Source organism: Colletotrichum scovillei (genome assembly GCF_011075155.1).
Source record: "Colletotrichum scovillei strain TJNH1 chromosome Unknown Contig00004, whole genome shotgun sequence".
NCBI classification, from domain to species: Eukaryota; Fungi; Ascomycota; class Sordariomycetes; order Glomerellales; family Glomerellaceae; genus Colletotrichum; species Colletotrichum scovillei.
The window spans coordinates 1,419,628-1,434,448 of record NW_023336262.1 but is presented as its reverse complement, the minus strand read 5'-3'; the positions used below and the strand labels follow the sequence as shown (position 1 = coordinate 1,434,448).

Sequence of the window (14,821 nt, the reverse complement as noted above, 5' to 3'; positions counted from 1 at the left end):
TCCGGATGCGACTCCACAATTCCGAGGAGCTCCTTCCAGCATCATGCCAATGCCAATGCTGCTGCTGAGTCATTCATTCGACTTCCGACTTTCGCCGTTCCTCATTGGTCCGAGCTACAACGATGGAGCTCTCTTTCTCATGGTTGACATCAATGATTCGAGATTCGAACTTTCTCATTACGGTCTTCTCATGAACCATCAGAAGAGGACTCCTTCCGCAGCAACGCCGAATTGACGTTCGAGATGGCAGTAGCGAAGCGCGGTCTTTCTGGCCTTCAAAGGGAGGTTTTGGCACTCTATCGACAATGTATCCGGGAAATTCGGAAGAAGCCAGAGGTAACATTTCTTCAACGTCTTTGACTTGCATGTGAGATGCTAATATCACTCTAGACTGCACGGCCTCACTTTCAATCTTTCGCCAGGCAAGCTTGTGCACCAGCTTCCTTATGTGCCGCTCAGCATCATACTGACCAACACACTAGGACAGAGTTTGAAAGGTACATTACGGTTGACAAGCGCGACTTCTCCGTTGTAGAGCACTTATTGCGGAAGGGCCGCCGCCAGCTCGAGACGTACTCTTCACCGAGCATCAAGGACATTAGCCGGTGAAGAAACCACCATCCTCATGCCAAGAAACTGGGTTTATTCACATCCTTCTTCACACGGTTCAGTGTAAAGTTGGGAAGGAACGTCGCCTTTGATGTCCAGGGCCACACGCAAGGCACAGCACCGACTGCCTCCCCTCTGTATCACCACATGTCTCTCCTATGCTACGTTTTCGTTACCTAGACCACATGATACCAACGCAAATTCTTCTTTGGATCCATCTCTACTATTCCAGTGCAGCGAGCATGGACGATGCTTGATTGCGACAGAGTCTTCCGAGACTGCAATTGTATTTCACCTAGTTCACCACCACCGCCCATTCTTAAGTCTGAGCCGACACAAGCACACCAAGCAGCAGAAGACGTCTTCCGCAAGCCCATAAGTCGGTCTGTCGAGAGTCTCCGTCGTCAGCAACGCATAATCGTACATACAAAGCGCGCCAGCAGAGCCAGACTCCCATCCGGTAAAGTTACCAGCGCTCGAACGACTGTAGTATCTGCGAGAAGAGCGAGCCAACTTGTCCCGATCATCGTCTCCCGAGAGCGAGAAGTAGAAAGACTGCGCAGCATTGTGGCTTCGGACGCTCTCCAGCCCTTGACGCCGACCTCTCGAAGGCACAGCAGACACTCAATACAAAGAACGCCACCTGCGTGGTATATCGCGATGGACCCTGCGGTTCAAGCCGGTTCTAGATCGCCGAGACCACGAGGCTCTTCTTTTCGCTACCAACGTGCTGTTCCAAACCGGGCATCAAAGCCACGTCCCGTCCGTAGAAGGCCAGTTGCAGGTCCCTCGGGATCCCCAAGTCAGCCAAAAGCGCCCAACTTTGGCAACAGTCCATCCAGAATCCGAGGTCACCCTCTGTCGGCCATGGCGGATCCTGACCACACCTTTCAGCACCGCGAATCGGTGGCGTCCCACGAGAGAAGATTCGGAGTTGCTGATCCACAGCTGTAGGAAGCTGTTCGTCGGAGTCTTTCGCAGCAGAGTCGAGTATCCCTTGTTGCTTCGCCATCAAATAGATCATCAAACCAATCTTTCCGAGCACCTCAACCTCCATCGAGAACCTCTAGCCGGCGCCGAGAAGTGAATCGTTTCGCACGGCAACTAGAGATATATGCCGAACGTAGAAAAGCTGCAGGAGAGCTACCTGTCTCTACCCCGACACCAGAGTCGGTTATATCGCTTCATACAGTTACAGCTCTTCTTCCGTATGAGGAACAGTTCCAAGCTGTTGGTCTAGCAGTGACTTCTGAACAACAGCGGCAGAAGTCGCCGCCCAAACAGTCCCCTGAAAAGGACATGAAGATGAAGAATTCACCAGAAGTTATAACAAAGCCAATTTCTCGTCCCAAAGAGACCAGAAAACAAGTTGAACCAGGCCAACTTCAGCTTAATGGCTTGAGGAGCGCTTCAACGAGCTCATCCGATTCATCAACCTCGGGCACGCAAGTTGCCTTTGCACAACCAGACGCCTGGGAGCTCGCCTTTATCGACGAAGTTCCCGCCAAGAAGGAAAGTTCTACTTCGAGATGTTGTAACCTACCTTGCTTCCAAAACACGAGAGACCAATTGATCGACGTCACAATGGGCCGGCCACCCCCCGCTCCGACGCCAACAACAATTGATACGCCAAACAAGATACTGGCAAAGTGGGACCCAGTCTACCCCCAGAAGACAGAGGCGCTGCAGGGCTGGCGTAAGTCGAGCTCTTTAATCGTCGGTCAAGCCGTTGCTGACTCTTTCAAAGGTGACAAAGCCTCTCGAGATGTTCGAGCCAAAACATGGCACGGAAACACGGCACAGCGTCCATCAACTTATCGGCCACCGCGGGAAGGCCTCCCTTCTCGCAACGAGACAGAAGCACCAAGCCCCAAAAGCAAGTCTCCGAGGAAAGTGGTGCCCCATGACTTGGAGGACGATAAACCGCCCATACCTCCAAGGGCTCAAGCTCGTACCGATCGTTCGAGGAAACAATCAAAGGCGCCAAAGCTCGAAACTTCAGCCCCTAAGGGGATACGTAAGGAGTCTCAGCAAAACAGATTTTCAGATCAGGAAAACTTCCCACCAGGAGGTAAAGTGCTTCCTGCCATAGCCAAAACACCAGTGAAAGCCACCGTATTATCAGAGTCAGACGAGAACACTGCCCAAGTACAGACTCAGGATTCATACAACAACAAAATTCCCACGGTATCGAAACAGCCAGCTGGCGTCGTAGACAAGCCTCTCAGGGTTTCGATCAGGCAGCCTGAACGGAAGGCTAAAGAAAAGGTCGCTCTTCTGAACAAGCCTACACAGACGGATTTTGAGCATCCGCCAATCTTCCAATCTGGGAGAATGTTCAGAAGCCTGCCGGGACCCGCAAAACTCCCAGAAATGGAACGAAGAGAACGGTCGGCTCAGACGAGTCACGGAACTATCACACCTAACCCTGCTCTACCATCCACATGGAAACTGACCTTGAGCTCATCCTCGTCACTTGAAGTAGCCATGGAAGCCGCTTCACGGGAAATGGAGATACAAGAAGCCATGAAGTCCAGGCATGAGACACTCAGAGGACAAGACTTGGAGGCAGATGCACAAGCTATTCCCTACATGGCTGCAGAAGTCGAACATGACGAGCCACTCCCAGAGCCCGTTAGTGAGGAAGCTCCCTTACCCTCAGGTGAACAACCCGAAGAGGGACGGAAACCACTGCGAGGTAGTGATAATTCGGACCCCAAGGAGCAGGACGACAAAGACATTGATGACAGAGATGTTTTGCGAGGTCTTCACATCGCCATATCAGCTGCTTGTGACGAAGAGGTCGACGCATGGATCCGGCAAAAGACGGGTGTGCGCATCCGTCGATTCTTGGCAGACTTGAAGGCCTTTGAAACGTTGGGTGAAGAGGATCAACCGGATCCAGCCAAAGAGCGCGCGAGGAACAGGAGAGCCGACTCGAGGAAACTCAAGGCACAGATTCGACAATCTAAAGCTGCCAGGGAAGCAAGAGCAGCAGCACAGTGACATCGACGCATGGGATGTTGTTACTGCTTGCAAAGAACAGGAAAAGGGCTTGACTTTATATAGTAGTTTTAGATTCTGTGCCGCTACCTCTAGGGGCACCAATCCTAATTGTCTACCTTGCTGCCTTATACCATGATGATTCAACATTGTCGACTGGCTCGTCAGCCGCCTTAAAGCAATTTGAGGGCCGGGGGACCGTCTGAGGCTTGATGCAATTCATGTAGTTCATTCAGCCGAGGTTGCCCTGATAGGTCCCGGTCCTCGTCTATCGTCTAGACCGCATAAGTCTTCCCTTTTCTATCCTTTGTCCGGACCATTATCCCAAAGCTTAGGAGGACTACCCACGCCTCTCTCCGAGGCCTCCCCTCCACTCCCTTCTTGTCTTGGGTCCCTCCTCACCGGTCATCTCTGATATATGAACCTGGAACCTTTAGTGGTGCCTCATGTCTTTCTCGCCATGATTAATACAAATGTCTCTGAACCCCCCTTCTCGCTCCCAATGTTGTGGTACTATGTCGTACAACTCTGAACAACGCTGGATGGATGTAATGCGGGCCGCAAAGGCGGTCAACCGGAATGAATGCGGAAGTGTGTCGAGTCGAATCGAATAAAATGATCTCTTTTTGTCTCAAGATAAGAAGACGTCGAATCATGAAGGAGTCAACTGATCCGCCATCATCTTTCGAACCTCCTTCTCCAAGTTCTCCTCGGCATTTTTGTCGTCCAAATCCTCCACCGCACCGGTAACCTTCTCGGCGAGCTCAATCTTCTTCTGGCAGGCCTTATAGATGAGCTCCTCAATGGTGTGTGATGTCAGCAAGCGAATCACCTCCACATCCCGCGTCTGGCCGAGGCGGTGAGCTCGGTTCTCAGCCTGAATGTCGTCCTGCGGGTTGTCGGATTGATCAAAGATGATGATCTTGTTGGCAGAGGTTAGGTTGATGCCAGTGCCACCAGCGCCTGTCGTGAGCAAAAAGGCTGTGATATCTGTATCGTTGTTGAACTCGTCAATCAGATCCTGGCGCTCGGCGACGTTGGTCTGGCCATATAGGACGCAGTGCCTGATGTTATCGGTGTGAAGGACCTCCCGTAGGATCTCAATGACCTTTGCAAATTTGCTGAAGACGAGGACGCGGTCGCCGTTGTCGCGATACTGGTGGATGAGCTCTAGTAGCTTGACGACCTTGCCACTATCCATCCAAGAACCCTCAGGGACGTCAAGATGCCTGATACAAGCGTAATCACGGCACCAGAGATGCAGCTCAAAATCGGAAGAATTTTGCAGCTCCCCAATAAGATGGTCAATCCGCGGTTGTTGCAGCTCGGATTGCGGGACCTCTTGCATCAAAATGTTCGCCATCTTCTCAACCTTCTTGTTGTCAAAGTAACGACGGAATAGTTGCGGGTGAAGGGCCGCCTTCCGAAGCTGCATCCAGCTGTTGTTTTGGTCGCTCTGACGCCCGGTTGTTGTCTTCTTGACTGGGCCAGCCTTGAAAAGTCGCTCGTAATCCTCGTACAGTTCCTTCTGCACTCCTGGTGCCAGATCGCAGTATGCGACATTGCAAATCTTGGCCGGCATGTCAGAGAGGACCTGCTGCTTGCGACGTTGCAGGATGAACGGTTCCAGAATCGTTCTGGCTCGGCTGACACGCTCGCCGTAGAGGAAAGCACCATTGTTGACGTCGCGAATGGTGACCTTCTGGCTGAACATGTACTGGAGCTGGTCCATCCGACCGTTGAACTGGAGTGGGTCGATGAAGTTTAACAATGCCAGCATTTCCATCAAGTTATTCTGAACAGGCGTTCCGGTGAGAAGCATTCTCCAGCCGGCCTTGATCCTGATCAAGTCCTTGTAAATCTTGGTCTTGGGGTTCTTCATCTTGTGTCCCTCGTCAAAGATGGCTGCGGCTGGCTGCAACTCCCGGAGAGCCTCCAGGTCCTCCTCGGAGCCGACTTGGGTATAGGTCGTCAAAACGACGTGGTAGTCCGCCGGGTGCTCGAGCATCTCGTATGCTATCTCTCTACGTTCGGCTTGAGGGCCTTGATACGCAAGAATCGAGAGGTCGGGAGCAAAGCGCTGGAACTCTCCCATCCAGTTTGAGAACGTCGACGGTGGTACAACCACAAGATTGGGCCACGGCCTCTCGCCCTTTCCGGTTTTCTCGTAGTTTTCGACAAGATGACAGATGAGAGAAATGACCTGGCAAGTTTTGCCTAGACCCATCTCATCGGCTAGAATGCATCCGTAGCCACTGTTGTACAAGAGGGACATCCAATTGAGACCGAACAGCTGAAAGGGACGCATAGTGCAGTGCCCATCCATGAACTTTGGCTGGCAGGAGATTGGCGGCTCCGAAAGCTTTTGAGCGTGAAAGCTTGTCGGCGTCAGGGGGAGATCGCTGTTAGTGGAGGAGCTCTGTGTGCTGCGTTTCTGGCCCTTGACATCGAGGTCCCATCGGCTGATCTCCTGCTTGACCTTGTTCGCCTTCTTCTCGCATTCGGCTACCACTTCGTCAATGGCATTGACGCTGCGAGTGAATTCCATGATTGCGTCGACCAGGGTCTCTCCAATTGGAACCTTGGGCCTTCTGCTGCGAGCGTTCGCCTTCTTGGCCACCGAAACGGCTTGTACCTCGCTAATGGTATCGAAAGGCCTCTTGGTCTCAATGATCTTCAGCTCGTCCATCTTGATATTCGTCATGGCTGACAGATCCGCGATCGAGCTGGTGTTGATGGCTTGGAGAGCCTTGTCCTGCAGGCTGTCCTTGACCGCCTCGTTCAATTCATCCTCATTATCAAAATCCTCGTCTTCATTGTCATCAGGAATGATGATAGGCTCGTCCACTTTGTCGGCGGCAAGCTCGTCTAGGGACGGCTCGTCTTCGTGAGCCTGCTGGGACGCAGGTGGAGATCTACCGGGGCGACGACCTTGCATCAAGCGCCTGCGCTTGGGCTTTGGTGGTGAGGGGGTAGTGCTTCGAGAAGGTGTAGGTAGCGTCGGGGCATGTCGCCCAAGTAGTTTTGGCTTGCTGGGTGAGCCGGGCCTGCCTGACTTGCGGTCCATGTTCTTTGTTCTTTCGTCGCCAACGGTTATGCTTGGCTTGGTAGAGCTCACGAAGCTGTTGACTTTGGGCTTCAGATGCCGACCATCCAACAAGTAGTTGATTGCGTCCTCAACATTATTGTGGCATGCGGTCAAAGCTTCCTTATAGTATTGAACCGGTATCGTGCCGTTGAGCGCCTCAGAAACCTCTTCAATCTTCTTTTGCAGCTTATCCACCGAAACGTACTCGAAGTTGGCGACGTGTTTCTTGAAAGATGTCTGGCTGATATTGCCACGGGACGTTCGGTCATCTTCGTCATCTGACGAGCCTTGTATGAGCACAGGCTCCGCCGAGGGCCTCTTCCGCGGGTTGGAAGGCGCTTGTGACTTGGGGGGCGGCTGAAATCGTGAGCCGGGCGGCACGAGGCGTGAGAAGTAGCTGGATTTGTTCTGGAACGGCGAGGATGCGGGAACCTCAATGACTGAACGCGAAGAGGGGGAGGAGGAATGATCGGGTTGCGTCTTGGCTTGGGACGCGAGTGACGTTCGGTTGACAATCTGCGTCGCTTGTGTCTGGTAAGGGGACTCGGGAATCGTCTCGTCGGCGAGCTCGTCGGCGTCGTTACCGCGACGAATGCCTCTGATCGGTGACGTGCCCAATGCGGAGCTGCCCACCGGCGGCGGTGAGGAGCTAAGGGTATAGTTGATCACCATGGCTCGTATAGATGTGTTTGTTGCTTGTGGGAAGTGAGGTGGAAGTTGGGAAGTTGACGAGCGGAGGTACGAAGGCGGACAATGGTCGATATACAAAGGCGGGGAGAAGTTTGCTCAAAGAGGAGAAAGACTCGAGGACTTTGGTGCTGCGAAGATGCCGATTGTCGAAAGGCTGTGCGAGATAATTAACGCTAGATCAGGAGAAATCGCAAGGGGAAAGAGCAACAGATTGGGCAATTGCAGGTATCCGTGCCGCCTTCCAAGATGTGGGCGCTCCTGAGCAGACTGGCAGGAGAGGGCCGAGATTGATTTTGAACCGACGGCGACACTGAAGTGGGAATTTTCTGGGGCAGATCGCAACGCCACCCATGTCCGTTGACACGGGAATCCAAAGAAACGCGCTTAGACGAATCCCCATAGCGCGTCCGCACGTGGTTGGCGTCATCAATTAAAACACCGTGCGGGCAATCATCGCTTCCAACTGTGGGCACTGTCTCTTGACTTCACGTCTCGTTTTTGAGGAGATCTCTAGCAGCAAGGCTCAGTGAGCGGGACCATCAAACTCATAAGCCCCAACCGACGTTCATCAACTCCGAGTCTTCCGCAACGTCCTCGGCTGACAACGAGCCTATTCCAACGTCGATAATCAGCACCTTGTAAGTTTCCTGTCCCTTAGCACAAGTTAAATGAGACCATCTGCTTACTTTACACCTTGCTCAAGATACACACCATGGCGACCCGACGCATCGTGGCCTCAGAGAAGACCATCCTCGAGAAGGATGATGTGGTTGGTGCGAGTCCCGCTGCTGGCGACAAGTCCAACATCACTCCTGCTGTGCCAATGGATGTCATCTTGAAGCTTCTTGGATTCACGTTGGCCATGATTGTGTTGCCCATCGGCACCTACTTTGCCACGGTCGACTTCCTTTTCAAGGGTAAGTAAGCTGCACTCGTGTTTCTGCCTCGTCCCATTACACTGCCAACCACAATTGGACGCGCCCGATTAATCTGATAACCAGGCAATTCCACATTTGCTGGCGCTCTTGCTGCTGTAATGGCCAACGTGGTATTGATCAGTTATGTTATCGTTGCCATGAAAGAGGATCAGAGCGACCAGCTGGAAGCGAAGAAGCAAGGGAAGAAAGACCGTTGAAATTTGGGATGGGCAGTCAATCGACACCTTGGTGCCTGGGATGGCAGCCTGGAATGCATTTCACAGTTTCCGTAGAAATGAAAGTTGTGTCACACATCTCTCTCTCACCAGATGTGTAACGCTGTTGATGGCAAGTTTATCTCTAGTCAGGAGATTATATTACGTTGACCTGGTCTTCTTCTAAGACCTGGCTTATTGGAAAGCCACATCAGTGTTATGATGAAGCCCTATCAAATTTTCCAACGCCTGAACCGCCAACTCATCCCCAAGCATTGTAAAAGAAACATTGTCGAGCTACCATCAAGCCTCCATGGCTACCGAGTTGCCTCGCAATCGTAAACTGGATCCTGCGCATATACCTCGATCCAAACAGAGTGTATTTCGTTGTTTTTTTGAATCAGAAAATAGATAGCCATACCTCTCGGCTATACTCTCAAATTGACGGCCCACCTCAAGGTAGGAACGGCCGTCTCATCAGGGGAGAAGGGTACTCCGGCAACTCCACACCAGCGACATATCAGTTATAAGCCGATCTCTGCCAGAGAACACCATTACACATCCAGAATCTAAGAAAATGGGGGGTATCGACAACGTTAAAACGAAAAACCAGCTCATATCTCATGCCTTGTGTTGTTCAAGATGATTTGCTGAAGCGCTTAGAAAACCAGCTCTTTCTCTTGGCCGGCTCAGCAGGTCTAGGCTGCGCCTGTTGCTGCTGTTGCGGTGGGGAGGCGCCAACTGGTCTCCGAAGGACGTTCGCGCTCTGTTGCTGGGGTACTTGGGCTCCGTTGTTCACAGCTTGATAGGCGGGTCCCTTTCCATTTGGCGCACCATTGTCAAACTTGAGAGCAGACGCCTGGTGCCCTTGGTCCTGACTGAAGCCAATGCCATAATCGTTGTTGGGTTCAGGCCTACGGGCCGGACCGCCACGCTCAATGGAGCTATTGTCGCTACTAGTAGGATCGGTATGGTAGCCTGCATGCTCTCCGGAGCTTCCACTTGCGGCGGCTGATGTAACAGTCTCGTATGAGCGGTCCTTGTTGGGCAGGGGATAAATGTTCTGATCGCCGCGTGCGTAGCCGTTCATATGGGGATCGGTTTGCGTCCTGGGAACTCTCTGTCGGTAGGGAATGTTGTTGCCGCCATTGTAATGTCCTCCACCATTCTGGTATTGATCGTAGTAACTTTGTCGATTAGACCCCATCTCAATCTGGCCGCTTTCGGGACGGAACGAGCCCGGGCGACCGTTGTAGTAGCTGTCATGGGGATGTCGTCCTCCACTGGCTATATAATGGATTAGCCAGGCTGTGCAGTCAGTCTGTGAGCAGATGAACTTACTGGCATAGTAGCTGCTGCGTCTGTTCCATGTTTGGACCGACTCTGTATCTGAGCGAATATAAGACTGTCGCCGGTCCCGGTCACGATAGCCTCCATCAATGGCGGCCTCGAAACTGCGAATGGTATCAAGGGGTCGTTCCCAACGGCTACGTGTGGGATTAGATCGGTCGGGTTCGGCTGGGAAGCATGGTTAGAATAAACCGGCTAGGTTTGAGGACTCAGAACTGCAGCATACCAATCGGGGCACCGGTGGTGTCCTTGTGCTGAATGGCGCGCAAAGGAGCCAAGGAAGTCTTGGTCATTGCCTGAACGGCGGCTTTGGAAGCTGTTAGATATCTTACAACAGACATCACAGGAGAGTGGTAACTTACAAGGTTCGGCCTCACTCATGGCGACGGTAGGATCAGCTTTACTGTGTAATCTCTTTGCTTCCTTCTCTTCAGGTGTCTCGTGGAGGTCGATCTTGGGGTGACTGCCAGAGCTCTTGTGGGATTTGTTGGACTGGAAACTAAAGGTTCTCGGCCGGGACTTGGAGCGTCTATGAGGAGTTTGGTTCTGGGCGTGGGATTGGGACTGCGCCTGGGCGTTGGGAGGTGGTTGAACAGGCTGAGGCTGGTCGTACTGCTGCTGATAAGGCGGGAACTGGGACTGGCCGTTGTCGTATGAATCGGGACCTTGTTGGTGATAGTGGTGATTCGGTTGCTGGTGCTGGGGAGGCAGCGCGGGAAGTGGATGGTGTTCAGCCATGACGGGCGACTGGGGAGGGTGCTACTTTTAATTGATCTGTCTCGCAAGTAGGCGGGTTCAGTGGGCGCGGACCTGGTCTCGGCGAGCAAGGTCGATGGATGGAGCTATTGCGTGCCTTATCGCGGGTCAGCAAGGGGAAGAGTGGGCGGGCGGTTCCCAGAGGTCGCTAGCGAGGCGGCCAAGGTTGCGTTTTCCAGGGGTGAGCGTGAGATGATGGAGCGCGGTGGAGCGTTAGAAGGGGCAGAATAGTGGAAGGGAAGGGGGTTTGGGGTGTGCCGTATGCCTGAGTGTGGTGTTTCTGCCGAATGCTGGGATTGAAAGTGGATGCAGAAACTAGCAGAGAATAGTGTACCCGTGGACCGGGCTGTTTCCAGTGTTCCACTTGTTGACGATGTGTGTTTGTATGAGAAGCAAATCTTCGGGGACGGAGAACAAGCAGGTCGAGAGCAAGTTGAGGTGCTTGTGTGCTTGGGAGATGTTTTTTCTTTCTTTCTCAGATACTGTCGCAAGGGGGCAGGAAAGCAAGGAACTGGGTGTCTCGAATGTGGCTGGGGGGGTGGTTGAGTCGACAACCTGGAAGGCACTCGACTTGGTACGAACGGCGACGGCAACAACTCCCAGCCGATGAAGCTGCCCAGGTGGGCTGCGGTGTGGTTGTGGTGCCGAGCTGGAAGGAACGGCCAGGCAACCCGACGACAACAGCGATCCAATGAGACGGCGGCAGAAACACCAATGACAACGACAAACTCCAGCTGAGGGTACGGGAACGGGAACAGGTGCAGGTGCAGGTGTTGGTGCGATGGAAGGTGCTCACGGACAATTCGGTACGTACCTTGTCTTTTTTTTTTTTGGGGGCCGATGTTTCGATCCTTGGTATGGAGTATGCAGCGAGTTATTGCTGCAAGCTTGGTGTACCTAGCTGCAACAGAAGCAAGAGAGAAAAATAAAACGGGAGGGAGTCTGAGTCTGACTCTCGCGCTCTCCCAAGTCTCAACTCTCGGATGGATTCTGATGGGATTTTGGGAGGACAACTTCGGGCGAGCGACGCCAGGATGTTTGCTGAAAAAGCGCTAGGGCGATTTGAATTGGAGGCGTTACAGGGAAGGAGGGTGGCCGCAATGGGTTAAGCGTCACGTCTTTTTTCGATGGGGTGGTCGGACGCTGGAGTCAGGTCCGGCGACGTAGGGGAAAAGTGGTGACTGGGGGGCTGGGACGCTCAGGGACGCCGGGGCCAGCAAGTGCTGTCCTGGTGCTGTAAACTGGGTCTGCCCAGACGGCAAGCGCCTCCTGCTTGTTGATGAGTGTCTTGGTGATGTGATTTTGCCGTTAGGTTTCTTTTTTCGCCGGCTGGTTCTTCTCCTGCTTTTTGGCGCCAGTTGTTTTCTGCCCAGGTTGAAGAATCGACCTGTGTGCCGATATAAGGATGTAAGGATTTTTCTGGTGTTGCTTGGTCGGCTGTGGTTCTTGCCTTATTGTGTTAGTTCTGTCGCTCTTTCCTTCTTCTTGAGTGTCACCGGTAGTTGTAGCAGGGTGCGGGCAAACTGGCAGGGTTCCCATCGACCTGAGCCTTAGGTACGTACCGGTAAAGTGCGTCCTGTTTCCTGGCTTTACTTTGGGCGGAAGGGGCCTTCGAAGGCAATCAAGCAGTCGCTTCTGAATCTGACGTTCTGCAGCCTTCTTCGGACGTTTCGTAACGAAAAACGAGTAAACTGGGTATTGTGTTTGATATTGCCTGTTGATCGATGATCGAATGCGACGTATTTGGCGCGTTTGCAGGCGGTTGGTGGTGGGCCCGGAAGGGCTAGGACGTGGAGGCCGTCGATCGTTCGCTTGATGTGCGTGGTGGAACTGGATGGGCAATGCTAATGGCGGTGCAGAGCAATGCGAAATGCTGTCGTTTCCGAATGGCCAATTTCGCCCCTGTCGTCGTCGGTTTGTCTGTCTGGAGACTATCTTGCTGTGGCTGACGTCAAGCGGCGGTAATCCTCACGTGTTTCAAAGCGCCTTCGCGTGGTAGCTCAAGGTACGGTATGGCGGAACACAGCGGTGTCCTTTTCCCCTTTCCTTTAATTTACTTTTTTTTTCTTCTTGTCTTTCTCGGCCCTTCCCTTTCGGCCCTTGGCCTAATGCGTCCTGGAATGGAATGGAATTGGATCGAGAAATTATCGATTGGGGGGTGCTTCTCAGCTCCTGTGCTTCCAGGACCAATTTGTCCGGTCGTAGAGCACGAATTTTGGTCTTCGCTCCGTGTCGGACGTTTTACGTTCTCGGGTCTGCGTTTCTGCTCGTTGTCCCAATGTCAGCCAATCTGTGTTGCATCAATGTGGACGATGGGGACAATGTCTTCTTCATCCCACGTCGCAGCGCCATGCATCGTGGCACGTCCTGGTGCCGCAGCCGACCGCTGCTTGCAGATGACGGACGGCCCATGGGGGCCCAAAAGAAATTCCTGCCTCTGTGCGTACCTGATGTTCTTTCAATGGCCCCTTGCTACTTTAATTATCCCGGACGTGGACGGGTCGCTTGTCGGATCGCTCCGAACAGTGAGGTTTTATCAAATTGCCTTATTATAGATGGTGCTCCGGAAATTGGAAGGGCGTCGATAGCGTCCAAGGTCAGTTCGACTCAATGACAATGACTGATTAGCGATAGAGCGTCGAGGTGTCAAATGATAAGGTATGGCGAGATGCCAGTGTGCGTGGTCTAAGGTAGGCAGCGAGTTTGAAAATGTGATTCACTGTAACCCTGCAGGTGTTGAGGCAACGAGGTGGATTAATAGGTGCGTCGTCAAGTGTGGACGTGAGTGAATTGGGCAAGACCTTTTGAAGGTGCAACAAGGCCGAAAACATAAGAATGGCTAAAATCCCAACGCAAAAGCGTGGCGGGAGGCCTTGGGTATCTATACGAGCCTCCAACTCAGTTGGGCCAACGAAGGAAGAGCCGGCGACAGAGTGTGTGAGTGCGCGTGTGTGTGACTGGAGGGAAGGCCAGCTGAACAAGGTGGTGTGTAGTGACAAGTCGATGATGATCTCGACGACTAAAACGTAAAGGTGTGGCCTGTCCTGGTCCGGCCTGTCACGACATGGCATGGCAAGAATAATAAGAAGCTCCGGTGGTGCCTATCGTACCTCATGGTCCTTCCCTCACGGAAACCCGTACCTTCCTGCCATTACGAATACCTAGGTATCCGTAGCTACTAAGAAGGTACTTCATAGTCTTTAGAGAAGGTCGGCGCCGATGGGTCCCGCACTTACTTCACGGCAAGGGAAGGAAAGAGTGAGGAAATTTTTGACTTCGGGGGTCTTTCTCTCCCAAGGTCCGTTTATGGCGTGGCCTCATGAGAAAACCTATCAAAGGTAGCTATGTACCTTTGGTACCGTACGTAGGCACACAGGGAATGCCTATCAAGGGATGCGGCCTAGCAACTAACACAACCATACAACGTACGACTCCCTCAAGTCTCTCCTCGAATGTCCTCTCCAGGCTCCGAGCATGGGAAAGAAGCTGTACTTCGAACAGATGCACTGCTCCATACAGCCCTGCCTGCCTCGGCCGCACCCTGTTCTCAAATGCCGGGCTTCCCATCGAATGACAGGTGACCGCGGGCAGCGAGATCAAACCTTTCTGTCCAGCCTTCCAGTTGACAAGGGCCCAGGATCTATAGAGTCAGGAGAAGATACCTACTGCAGTAGTAAGATGGCCAGTATCGAGTACTGCTCGGATGCAATGCGCCAACGTCGTCAACAACATTCGAAAAGCTCCCCCCCACCGTGCCGGTCTTTCTGGAAACACAACAGCTTATCTGGCACAAGTTGCAACTGCAGCTGGCCGCGAATTGACGCAGAGGAAATCAAAGGCCTGGCCTTGCATTCCATCTCAAGTTCCAATTCCATATCGTCGCCCGTCGCTTGTCGACCTCCACAGTCCACCCGCCCGCCTTTCCCACCTTAGCCGTCTCACGCCCACCTCCCATAACCTGTCACAACCTCCCCAAGCACGTTCCTGGCCTGGAACTTGAGCTTGACGTGTGTTGCCCTGAGACTCCAAACCGCGTGCGTGTACCTTTCAGAATCAGACGCAAGACAAGCACCGGTCAATCAACGGACTCTCGACCATTGGCAATAAGAGGGGTGCTCAGGTGGAGGGGAATTCCTCAAGCCCGCGCCATTACGCGTTTCGCCCCTCATCAACCATCCCACCCGTCCAACCCG

General features: G+C 53.0%; 4 protein-coding genes across 4 annotated transcripts; 2 read left to right on the top strand and 2 right to left on the bottom strand.

The window, feature by feature from the left end:
* Window positions 1-243: 243 nt before the first annotated feature.
* Window positions 244-3,615, top strand: HER10_EVM0005914 (uncharacterized protein; the record flags this gene model as incomplete). The annotated part of the gene is made up of 5 exons (XM_035475516.1): window positions 244-336; window positions 391-605; window positions 1,581-1,699; window positions 1,742-2,314; window positions 2,357-3,615. The coding sequence occupies 5 exons, from the start codon at window positions 244-246 to the stop codon at window positions 3,613-3,615; spliced, it is 2,259 nt and encodes a 752-aa protein (XP_035334982.1).
* Window positions 3,616-3,975: 360 nt separating this feature from the next.
* On the bottom strand, window positions 3,976-7,651 carry HER10_EVM0008024 (SNF2 super family protein). The gene has a single exon (XM_035477561.1). It carries the CDS (start codon window positions 7,370-7,372, stop codon window positions 4,265-4,267), a length of 3,108 nt encoding a protein of 1,035 aa, XP_035335129.1. The 5' UTR covers window positions 7,373-7,651; the 3' UTR covers window positions 3,976-4,264.
* A 224-nt stretch (window positions 7,652-7,875) lies between these two features.
* Window positions 7,876-8,574, top strand: HER10_EVM0008111 (vacuolar ATPase assembly integral membrane protein VMA21). The gene is made up of 2 exons (XM_035477645.1): window positions 7,876-8,307; window positions 8,392-8,574. The coding sequence occupies exons 1-2, from the start codon at window positions 8,103-8,105 to the stop codon at window positions 8,523-8,525; spliced, it is 339 nt and encodes a 112-aa protein (XP_035335137.1). The 5' UTR covers window positions 7,876-8,102; the 3' UTR covers window positions 8,526-8,574.
* An 80-nt stretch (window positions 8,575-8,654) lies between these two features.
* HER10_EVM0002771 (uncharacterized protein) lies at window positions 8,655-13,858 on the bottom strand. The gene is made up of 4 exons (XM_035482909.1): window positions 10,235-13,858; window positions 10,099-10,179; window positions 9,864-10,040; window positions 8,655-9,809 (listed from the first exon to the last, which is right to left on the bottom strand). The coding sequence occupies exons 1-4, from the start codon at window positions 10,608-10,610 to the stop codon at window positions 9,160-9,162; spliced, it is 1,284 nt and encodes a 427-aa protein (XP_035334743.1). The 5' UTR covers window positions 10,611-13,858; the 3' UTR covers window positions 8,655-9,159.
* Window positions 13,859-14,821: the final 963 nt, after the last annotated feature.

Bases quoted from the DNA above. Each gene is read 5' to 3' on its own strand.
- HER10_EVM0008024 (XM_035477561.1), bottom strand. From the start codon at position 7,372: ATGGTGATCAACTATACCCTTAGCTCCTCACCGCCGCCGGTGGGCAGC.
- HER10_EVM0002771 (XM_035482909.1), bottom strand. From the start codon at position 10,610: ATGGCTGAACACCATCCACTTCCCGCGCTGCCTCCCCAGCACCAGCAA. The intron at 10,180-10,234 runs GTAAGTTACCAC...CAGCTTCCAAAG, and splicing joins CATGAGTGAGGCCGAACCTT to CCGCCGTTCAGGCAATGACC. The intron at 10,041-10,098 runs GTATGCTGCAGT...CATGCTTCCCAG, and splicing joins CACCACCGGTGCCCCGATTG to CCGAACCCGACCGATCTAAT.
- HER10_EVM0008111 (XM_035477645.1), top strand. From the start codon at position 8,103: ATGGCGACCCGACGCATCGTGGCCTCAGAGAAGACCATCCTCGAGAAG. The intron at 8,308-8,391 runs GTAAGTAAGCTG...TCTGATAACCAG, and splicing joins GGTCGACTTCCTTTTCAAGG to GCAATTCCACATTTGCTGGC.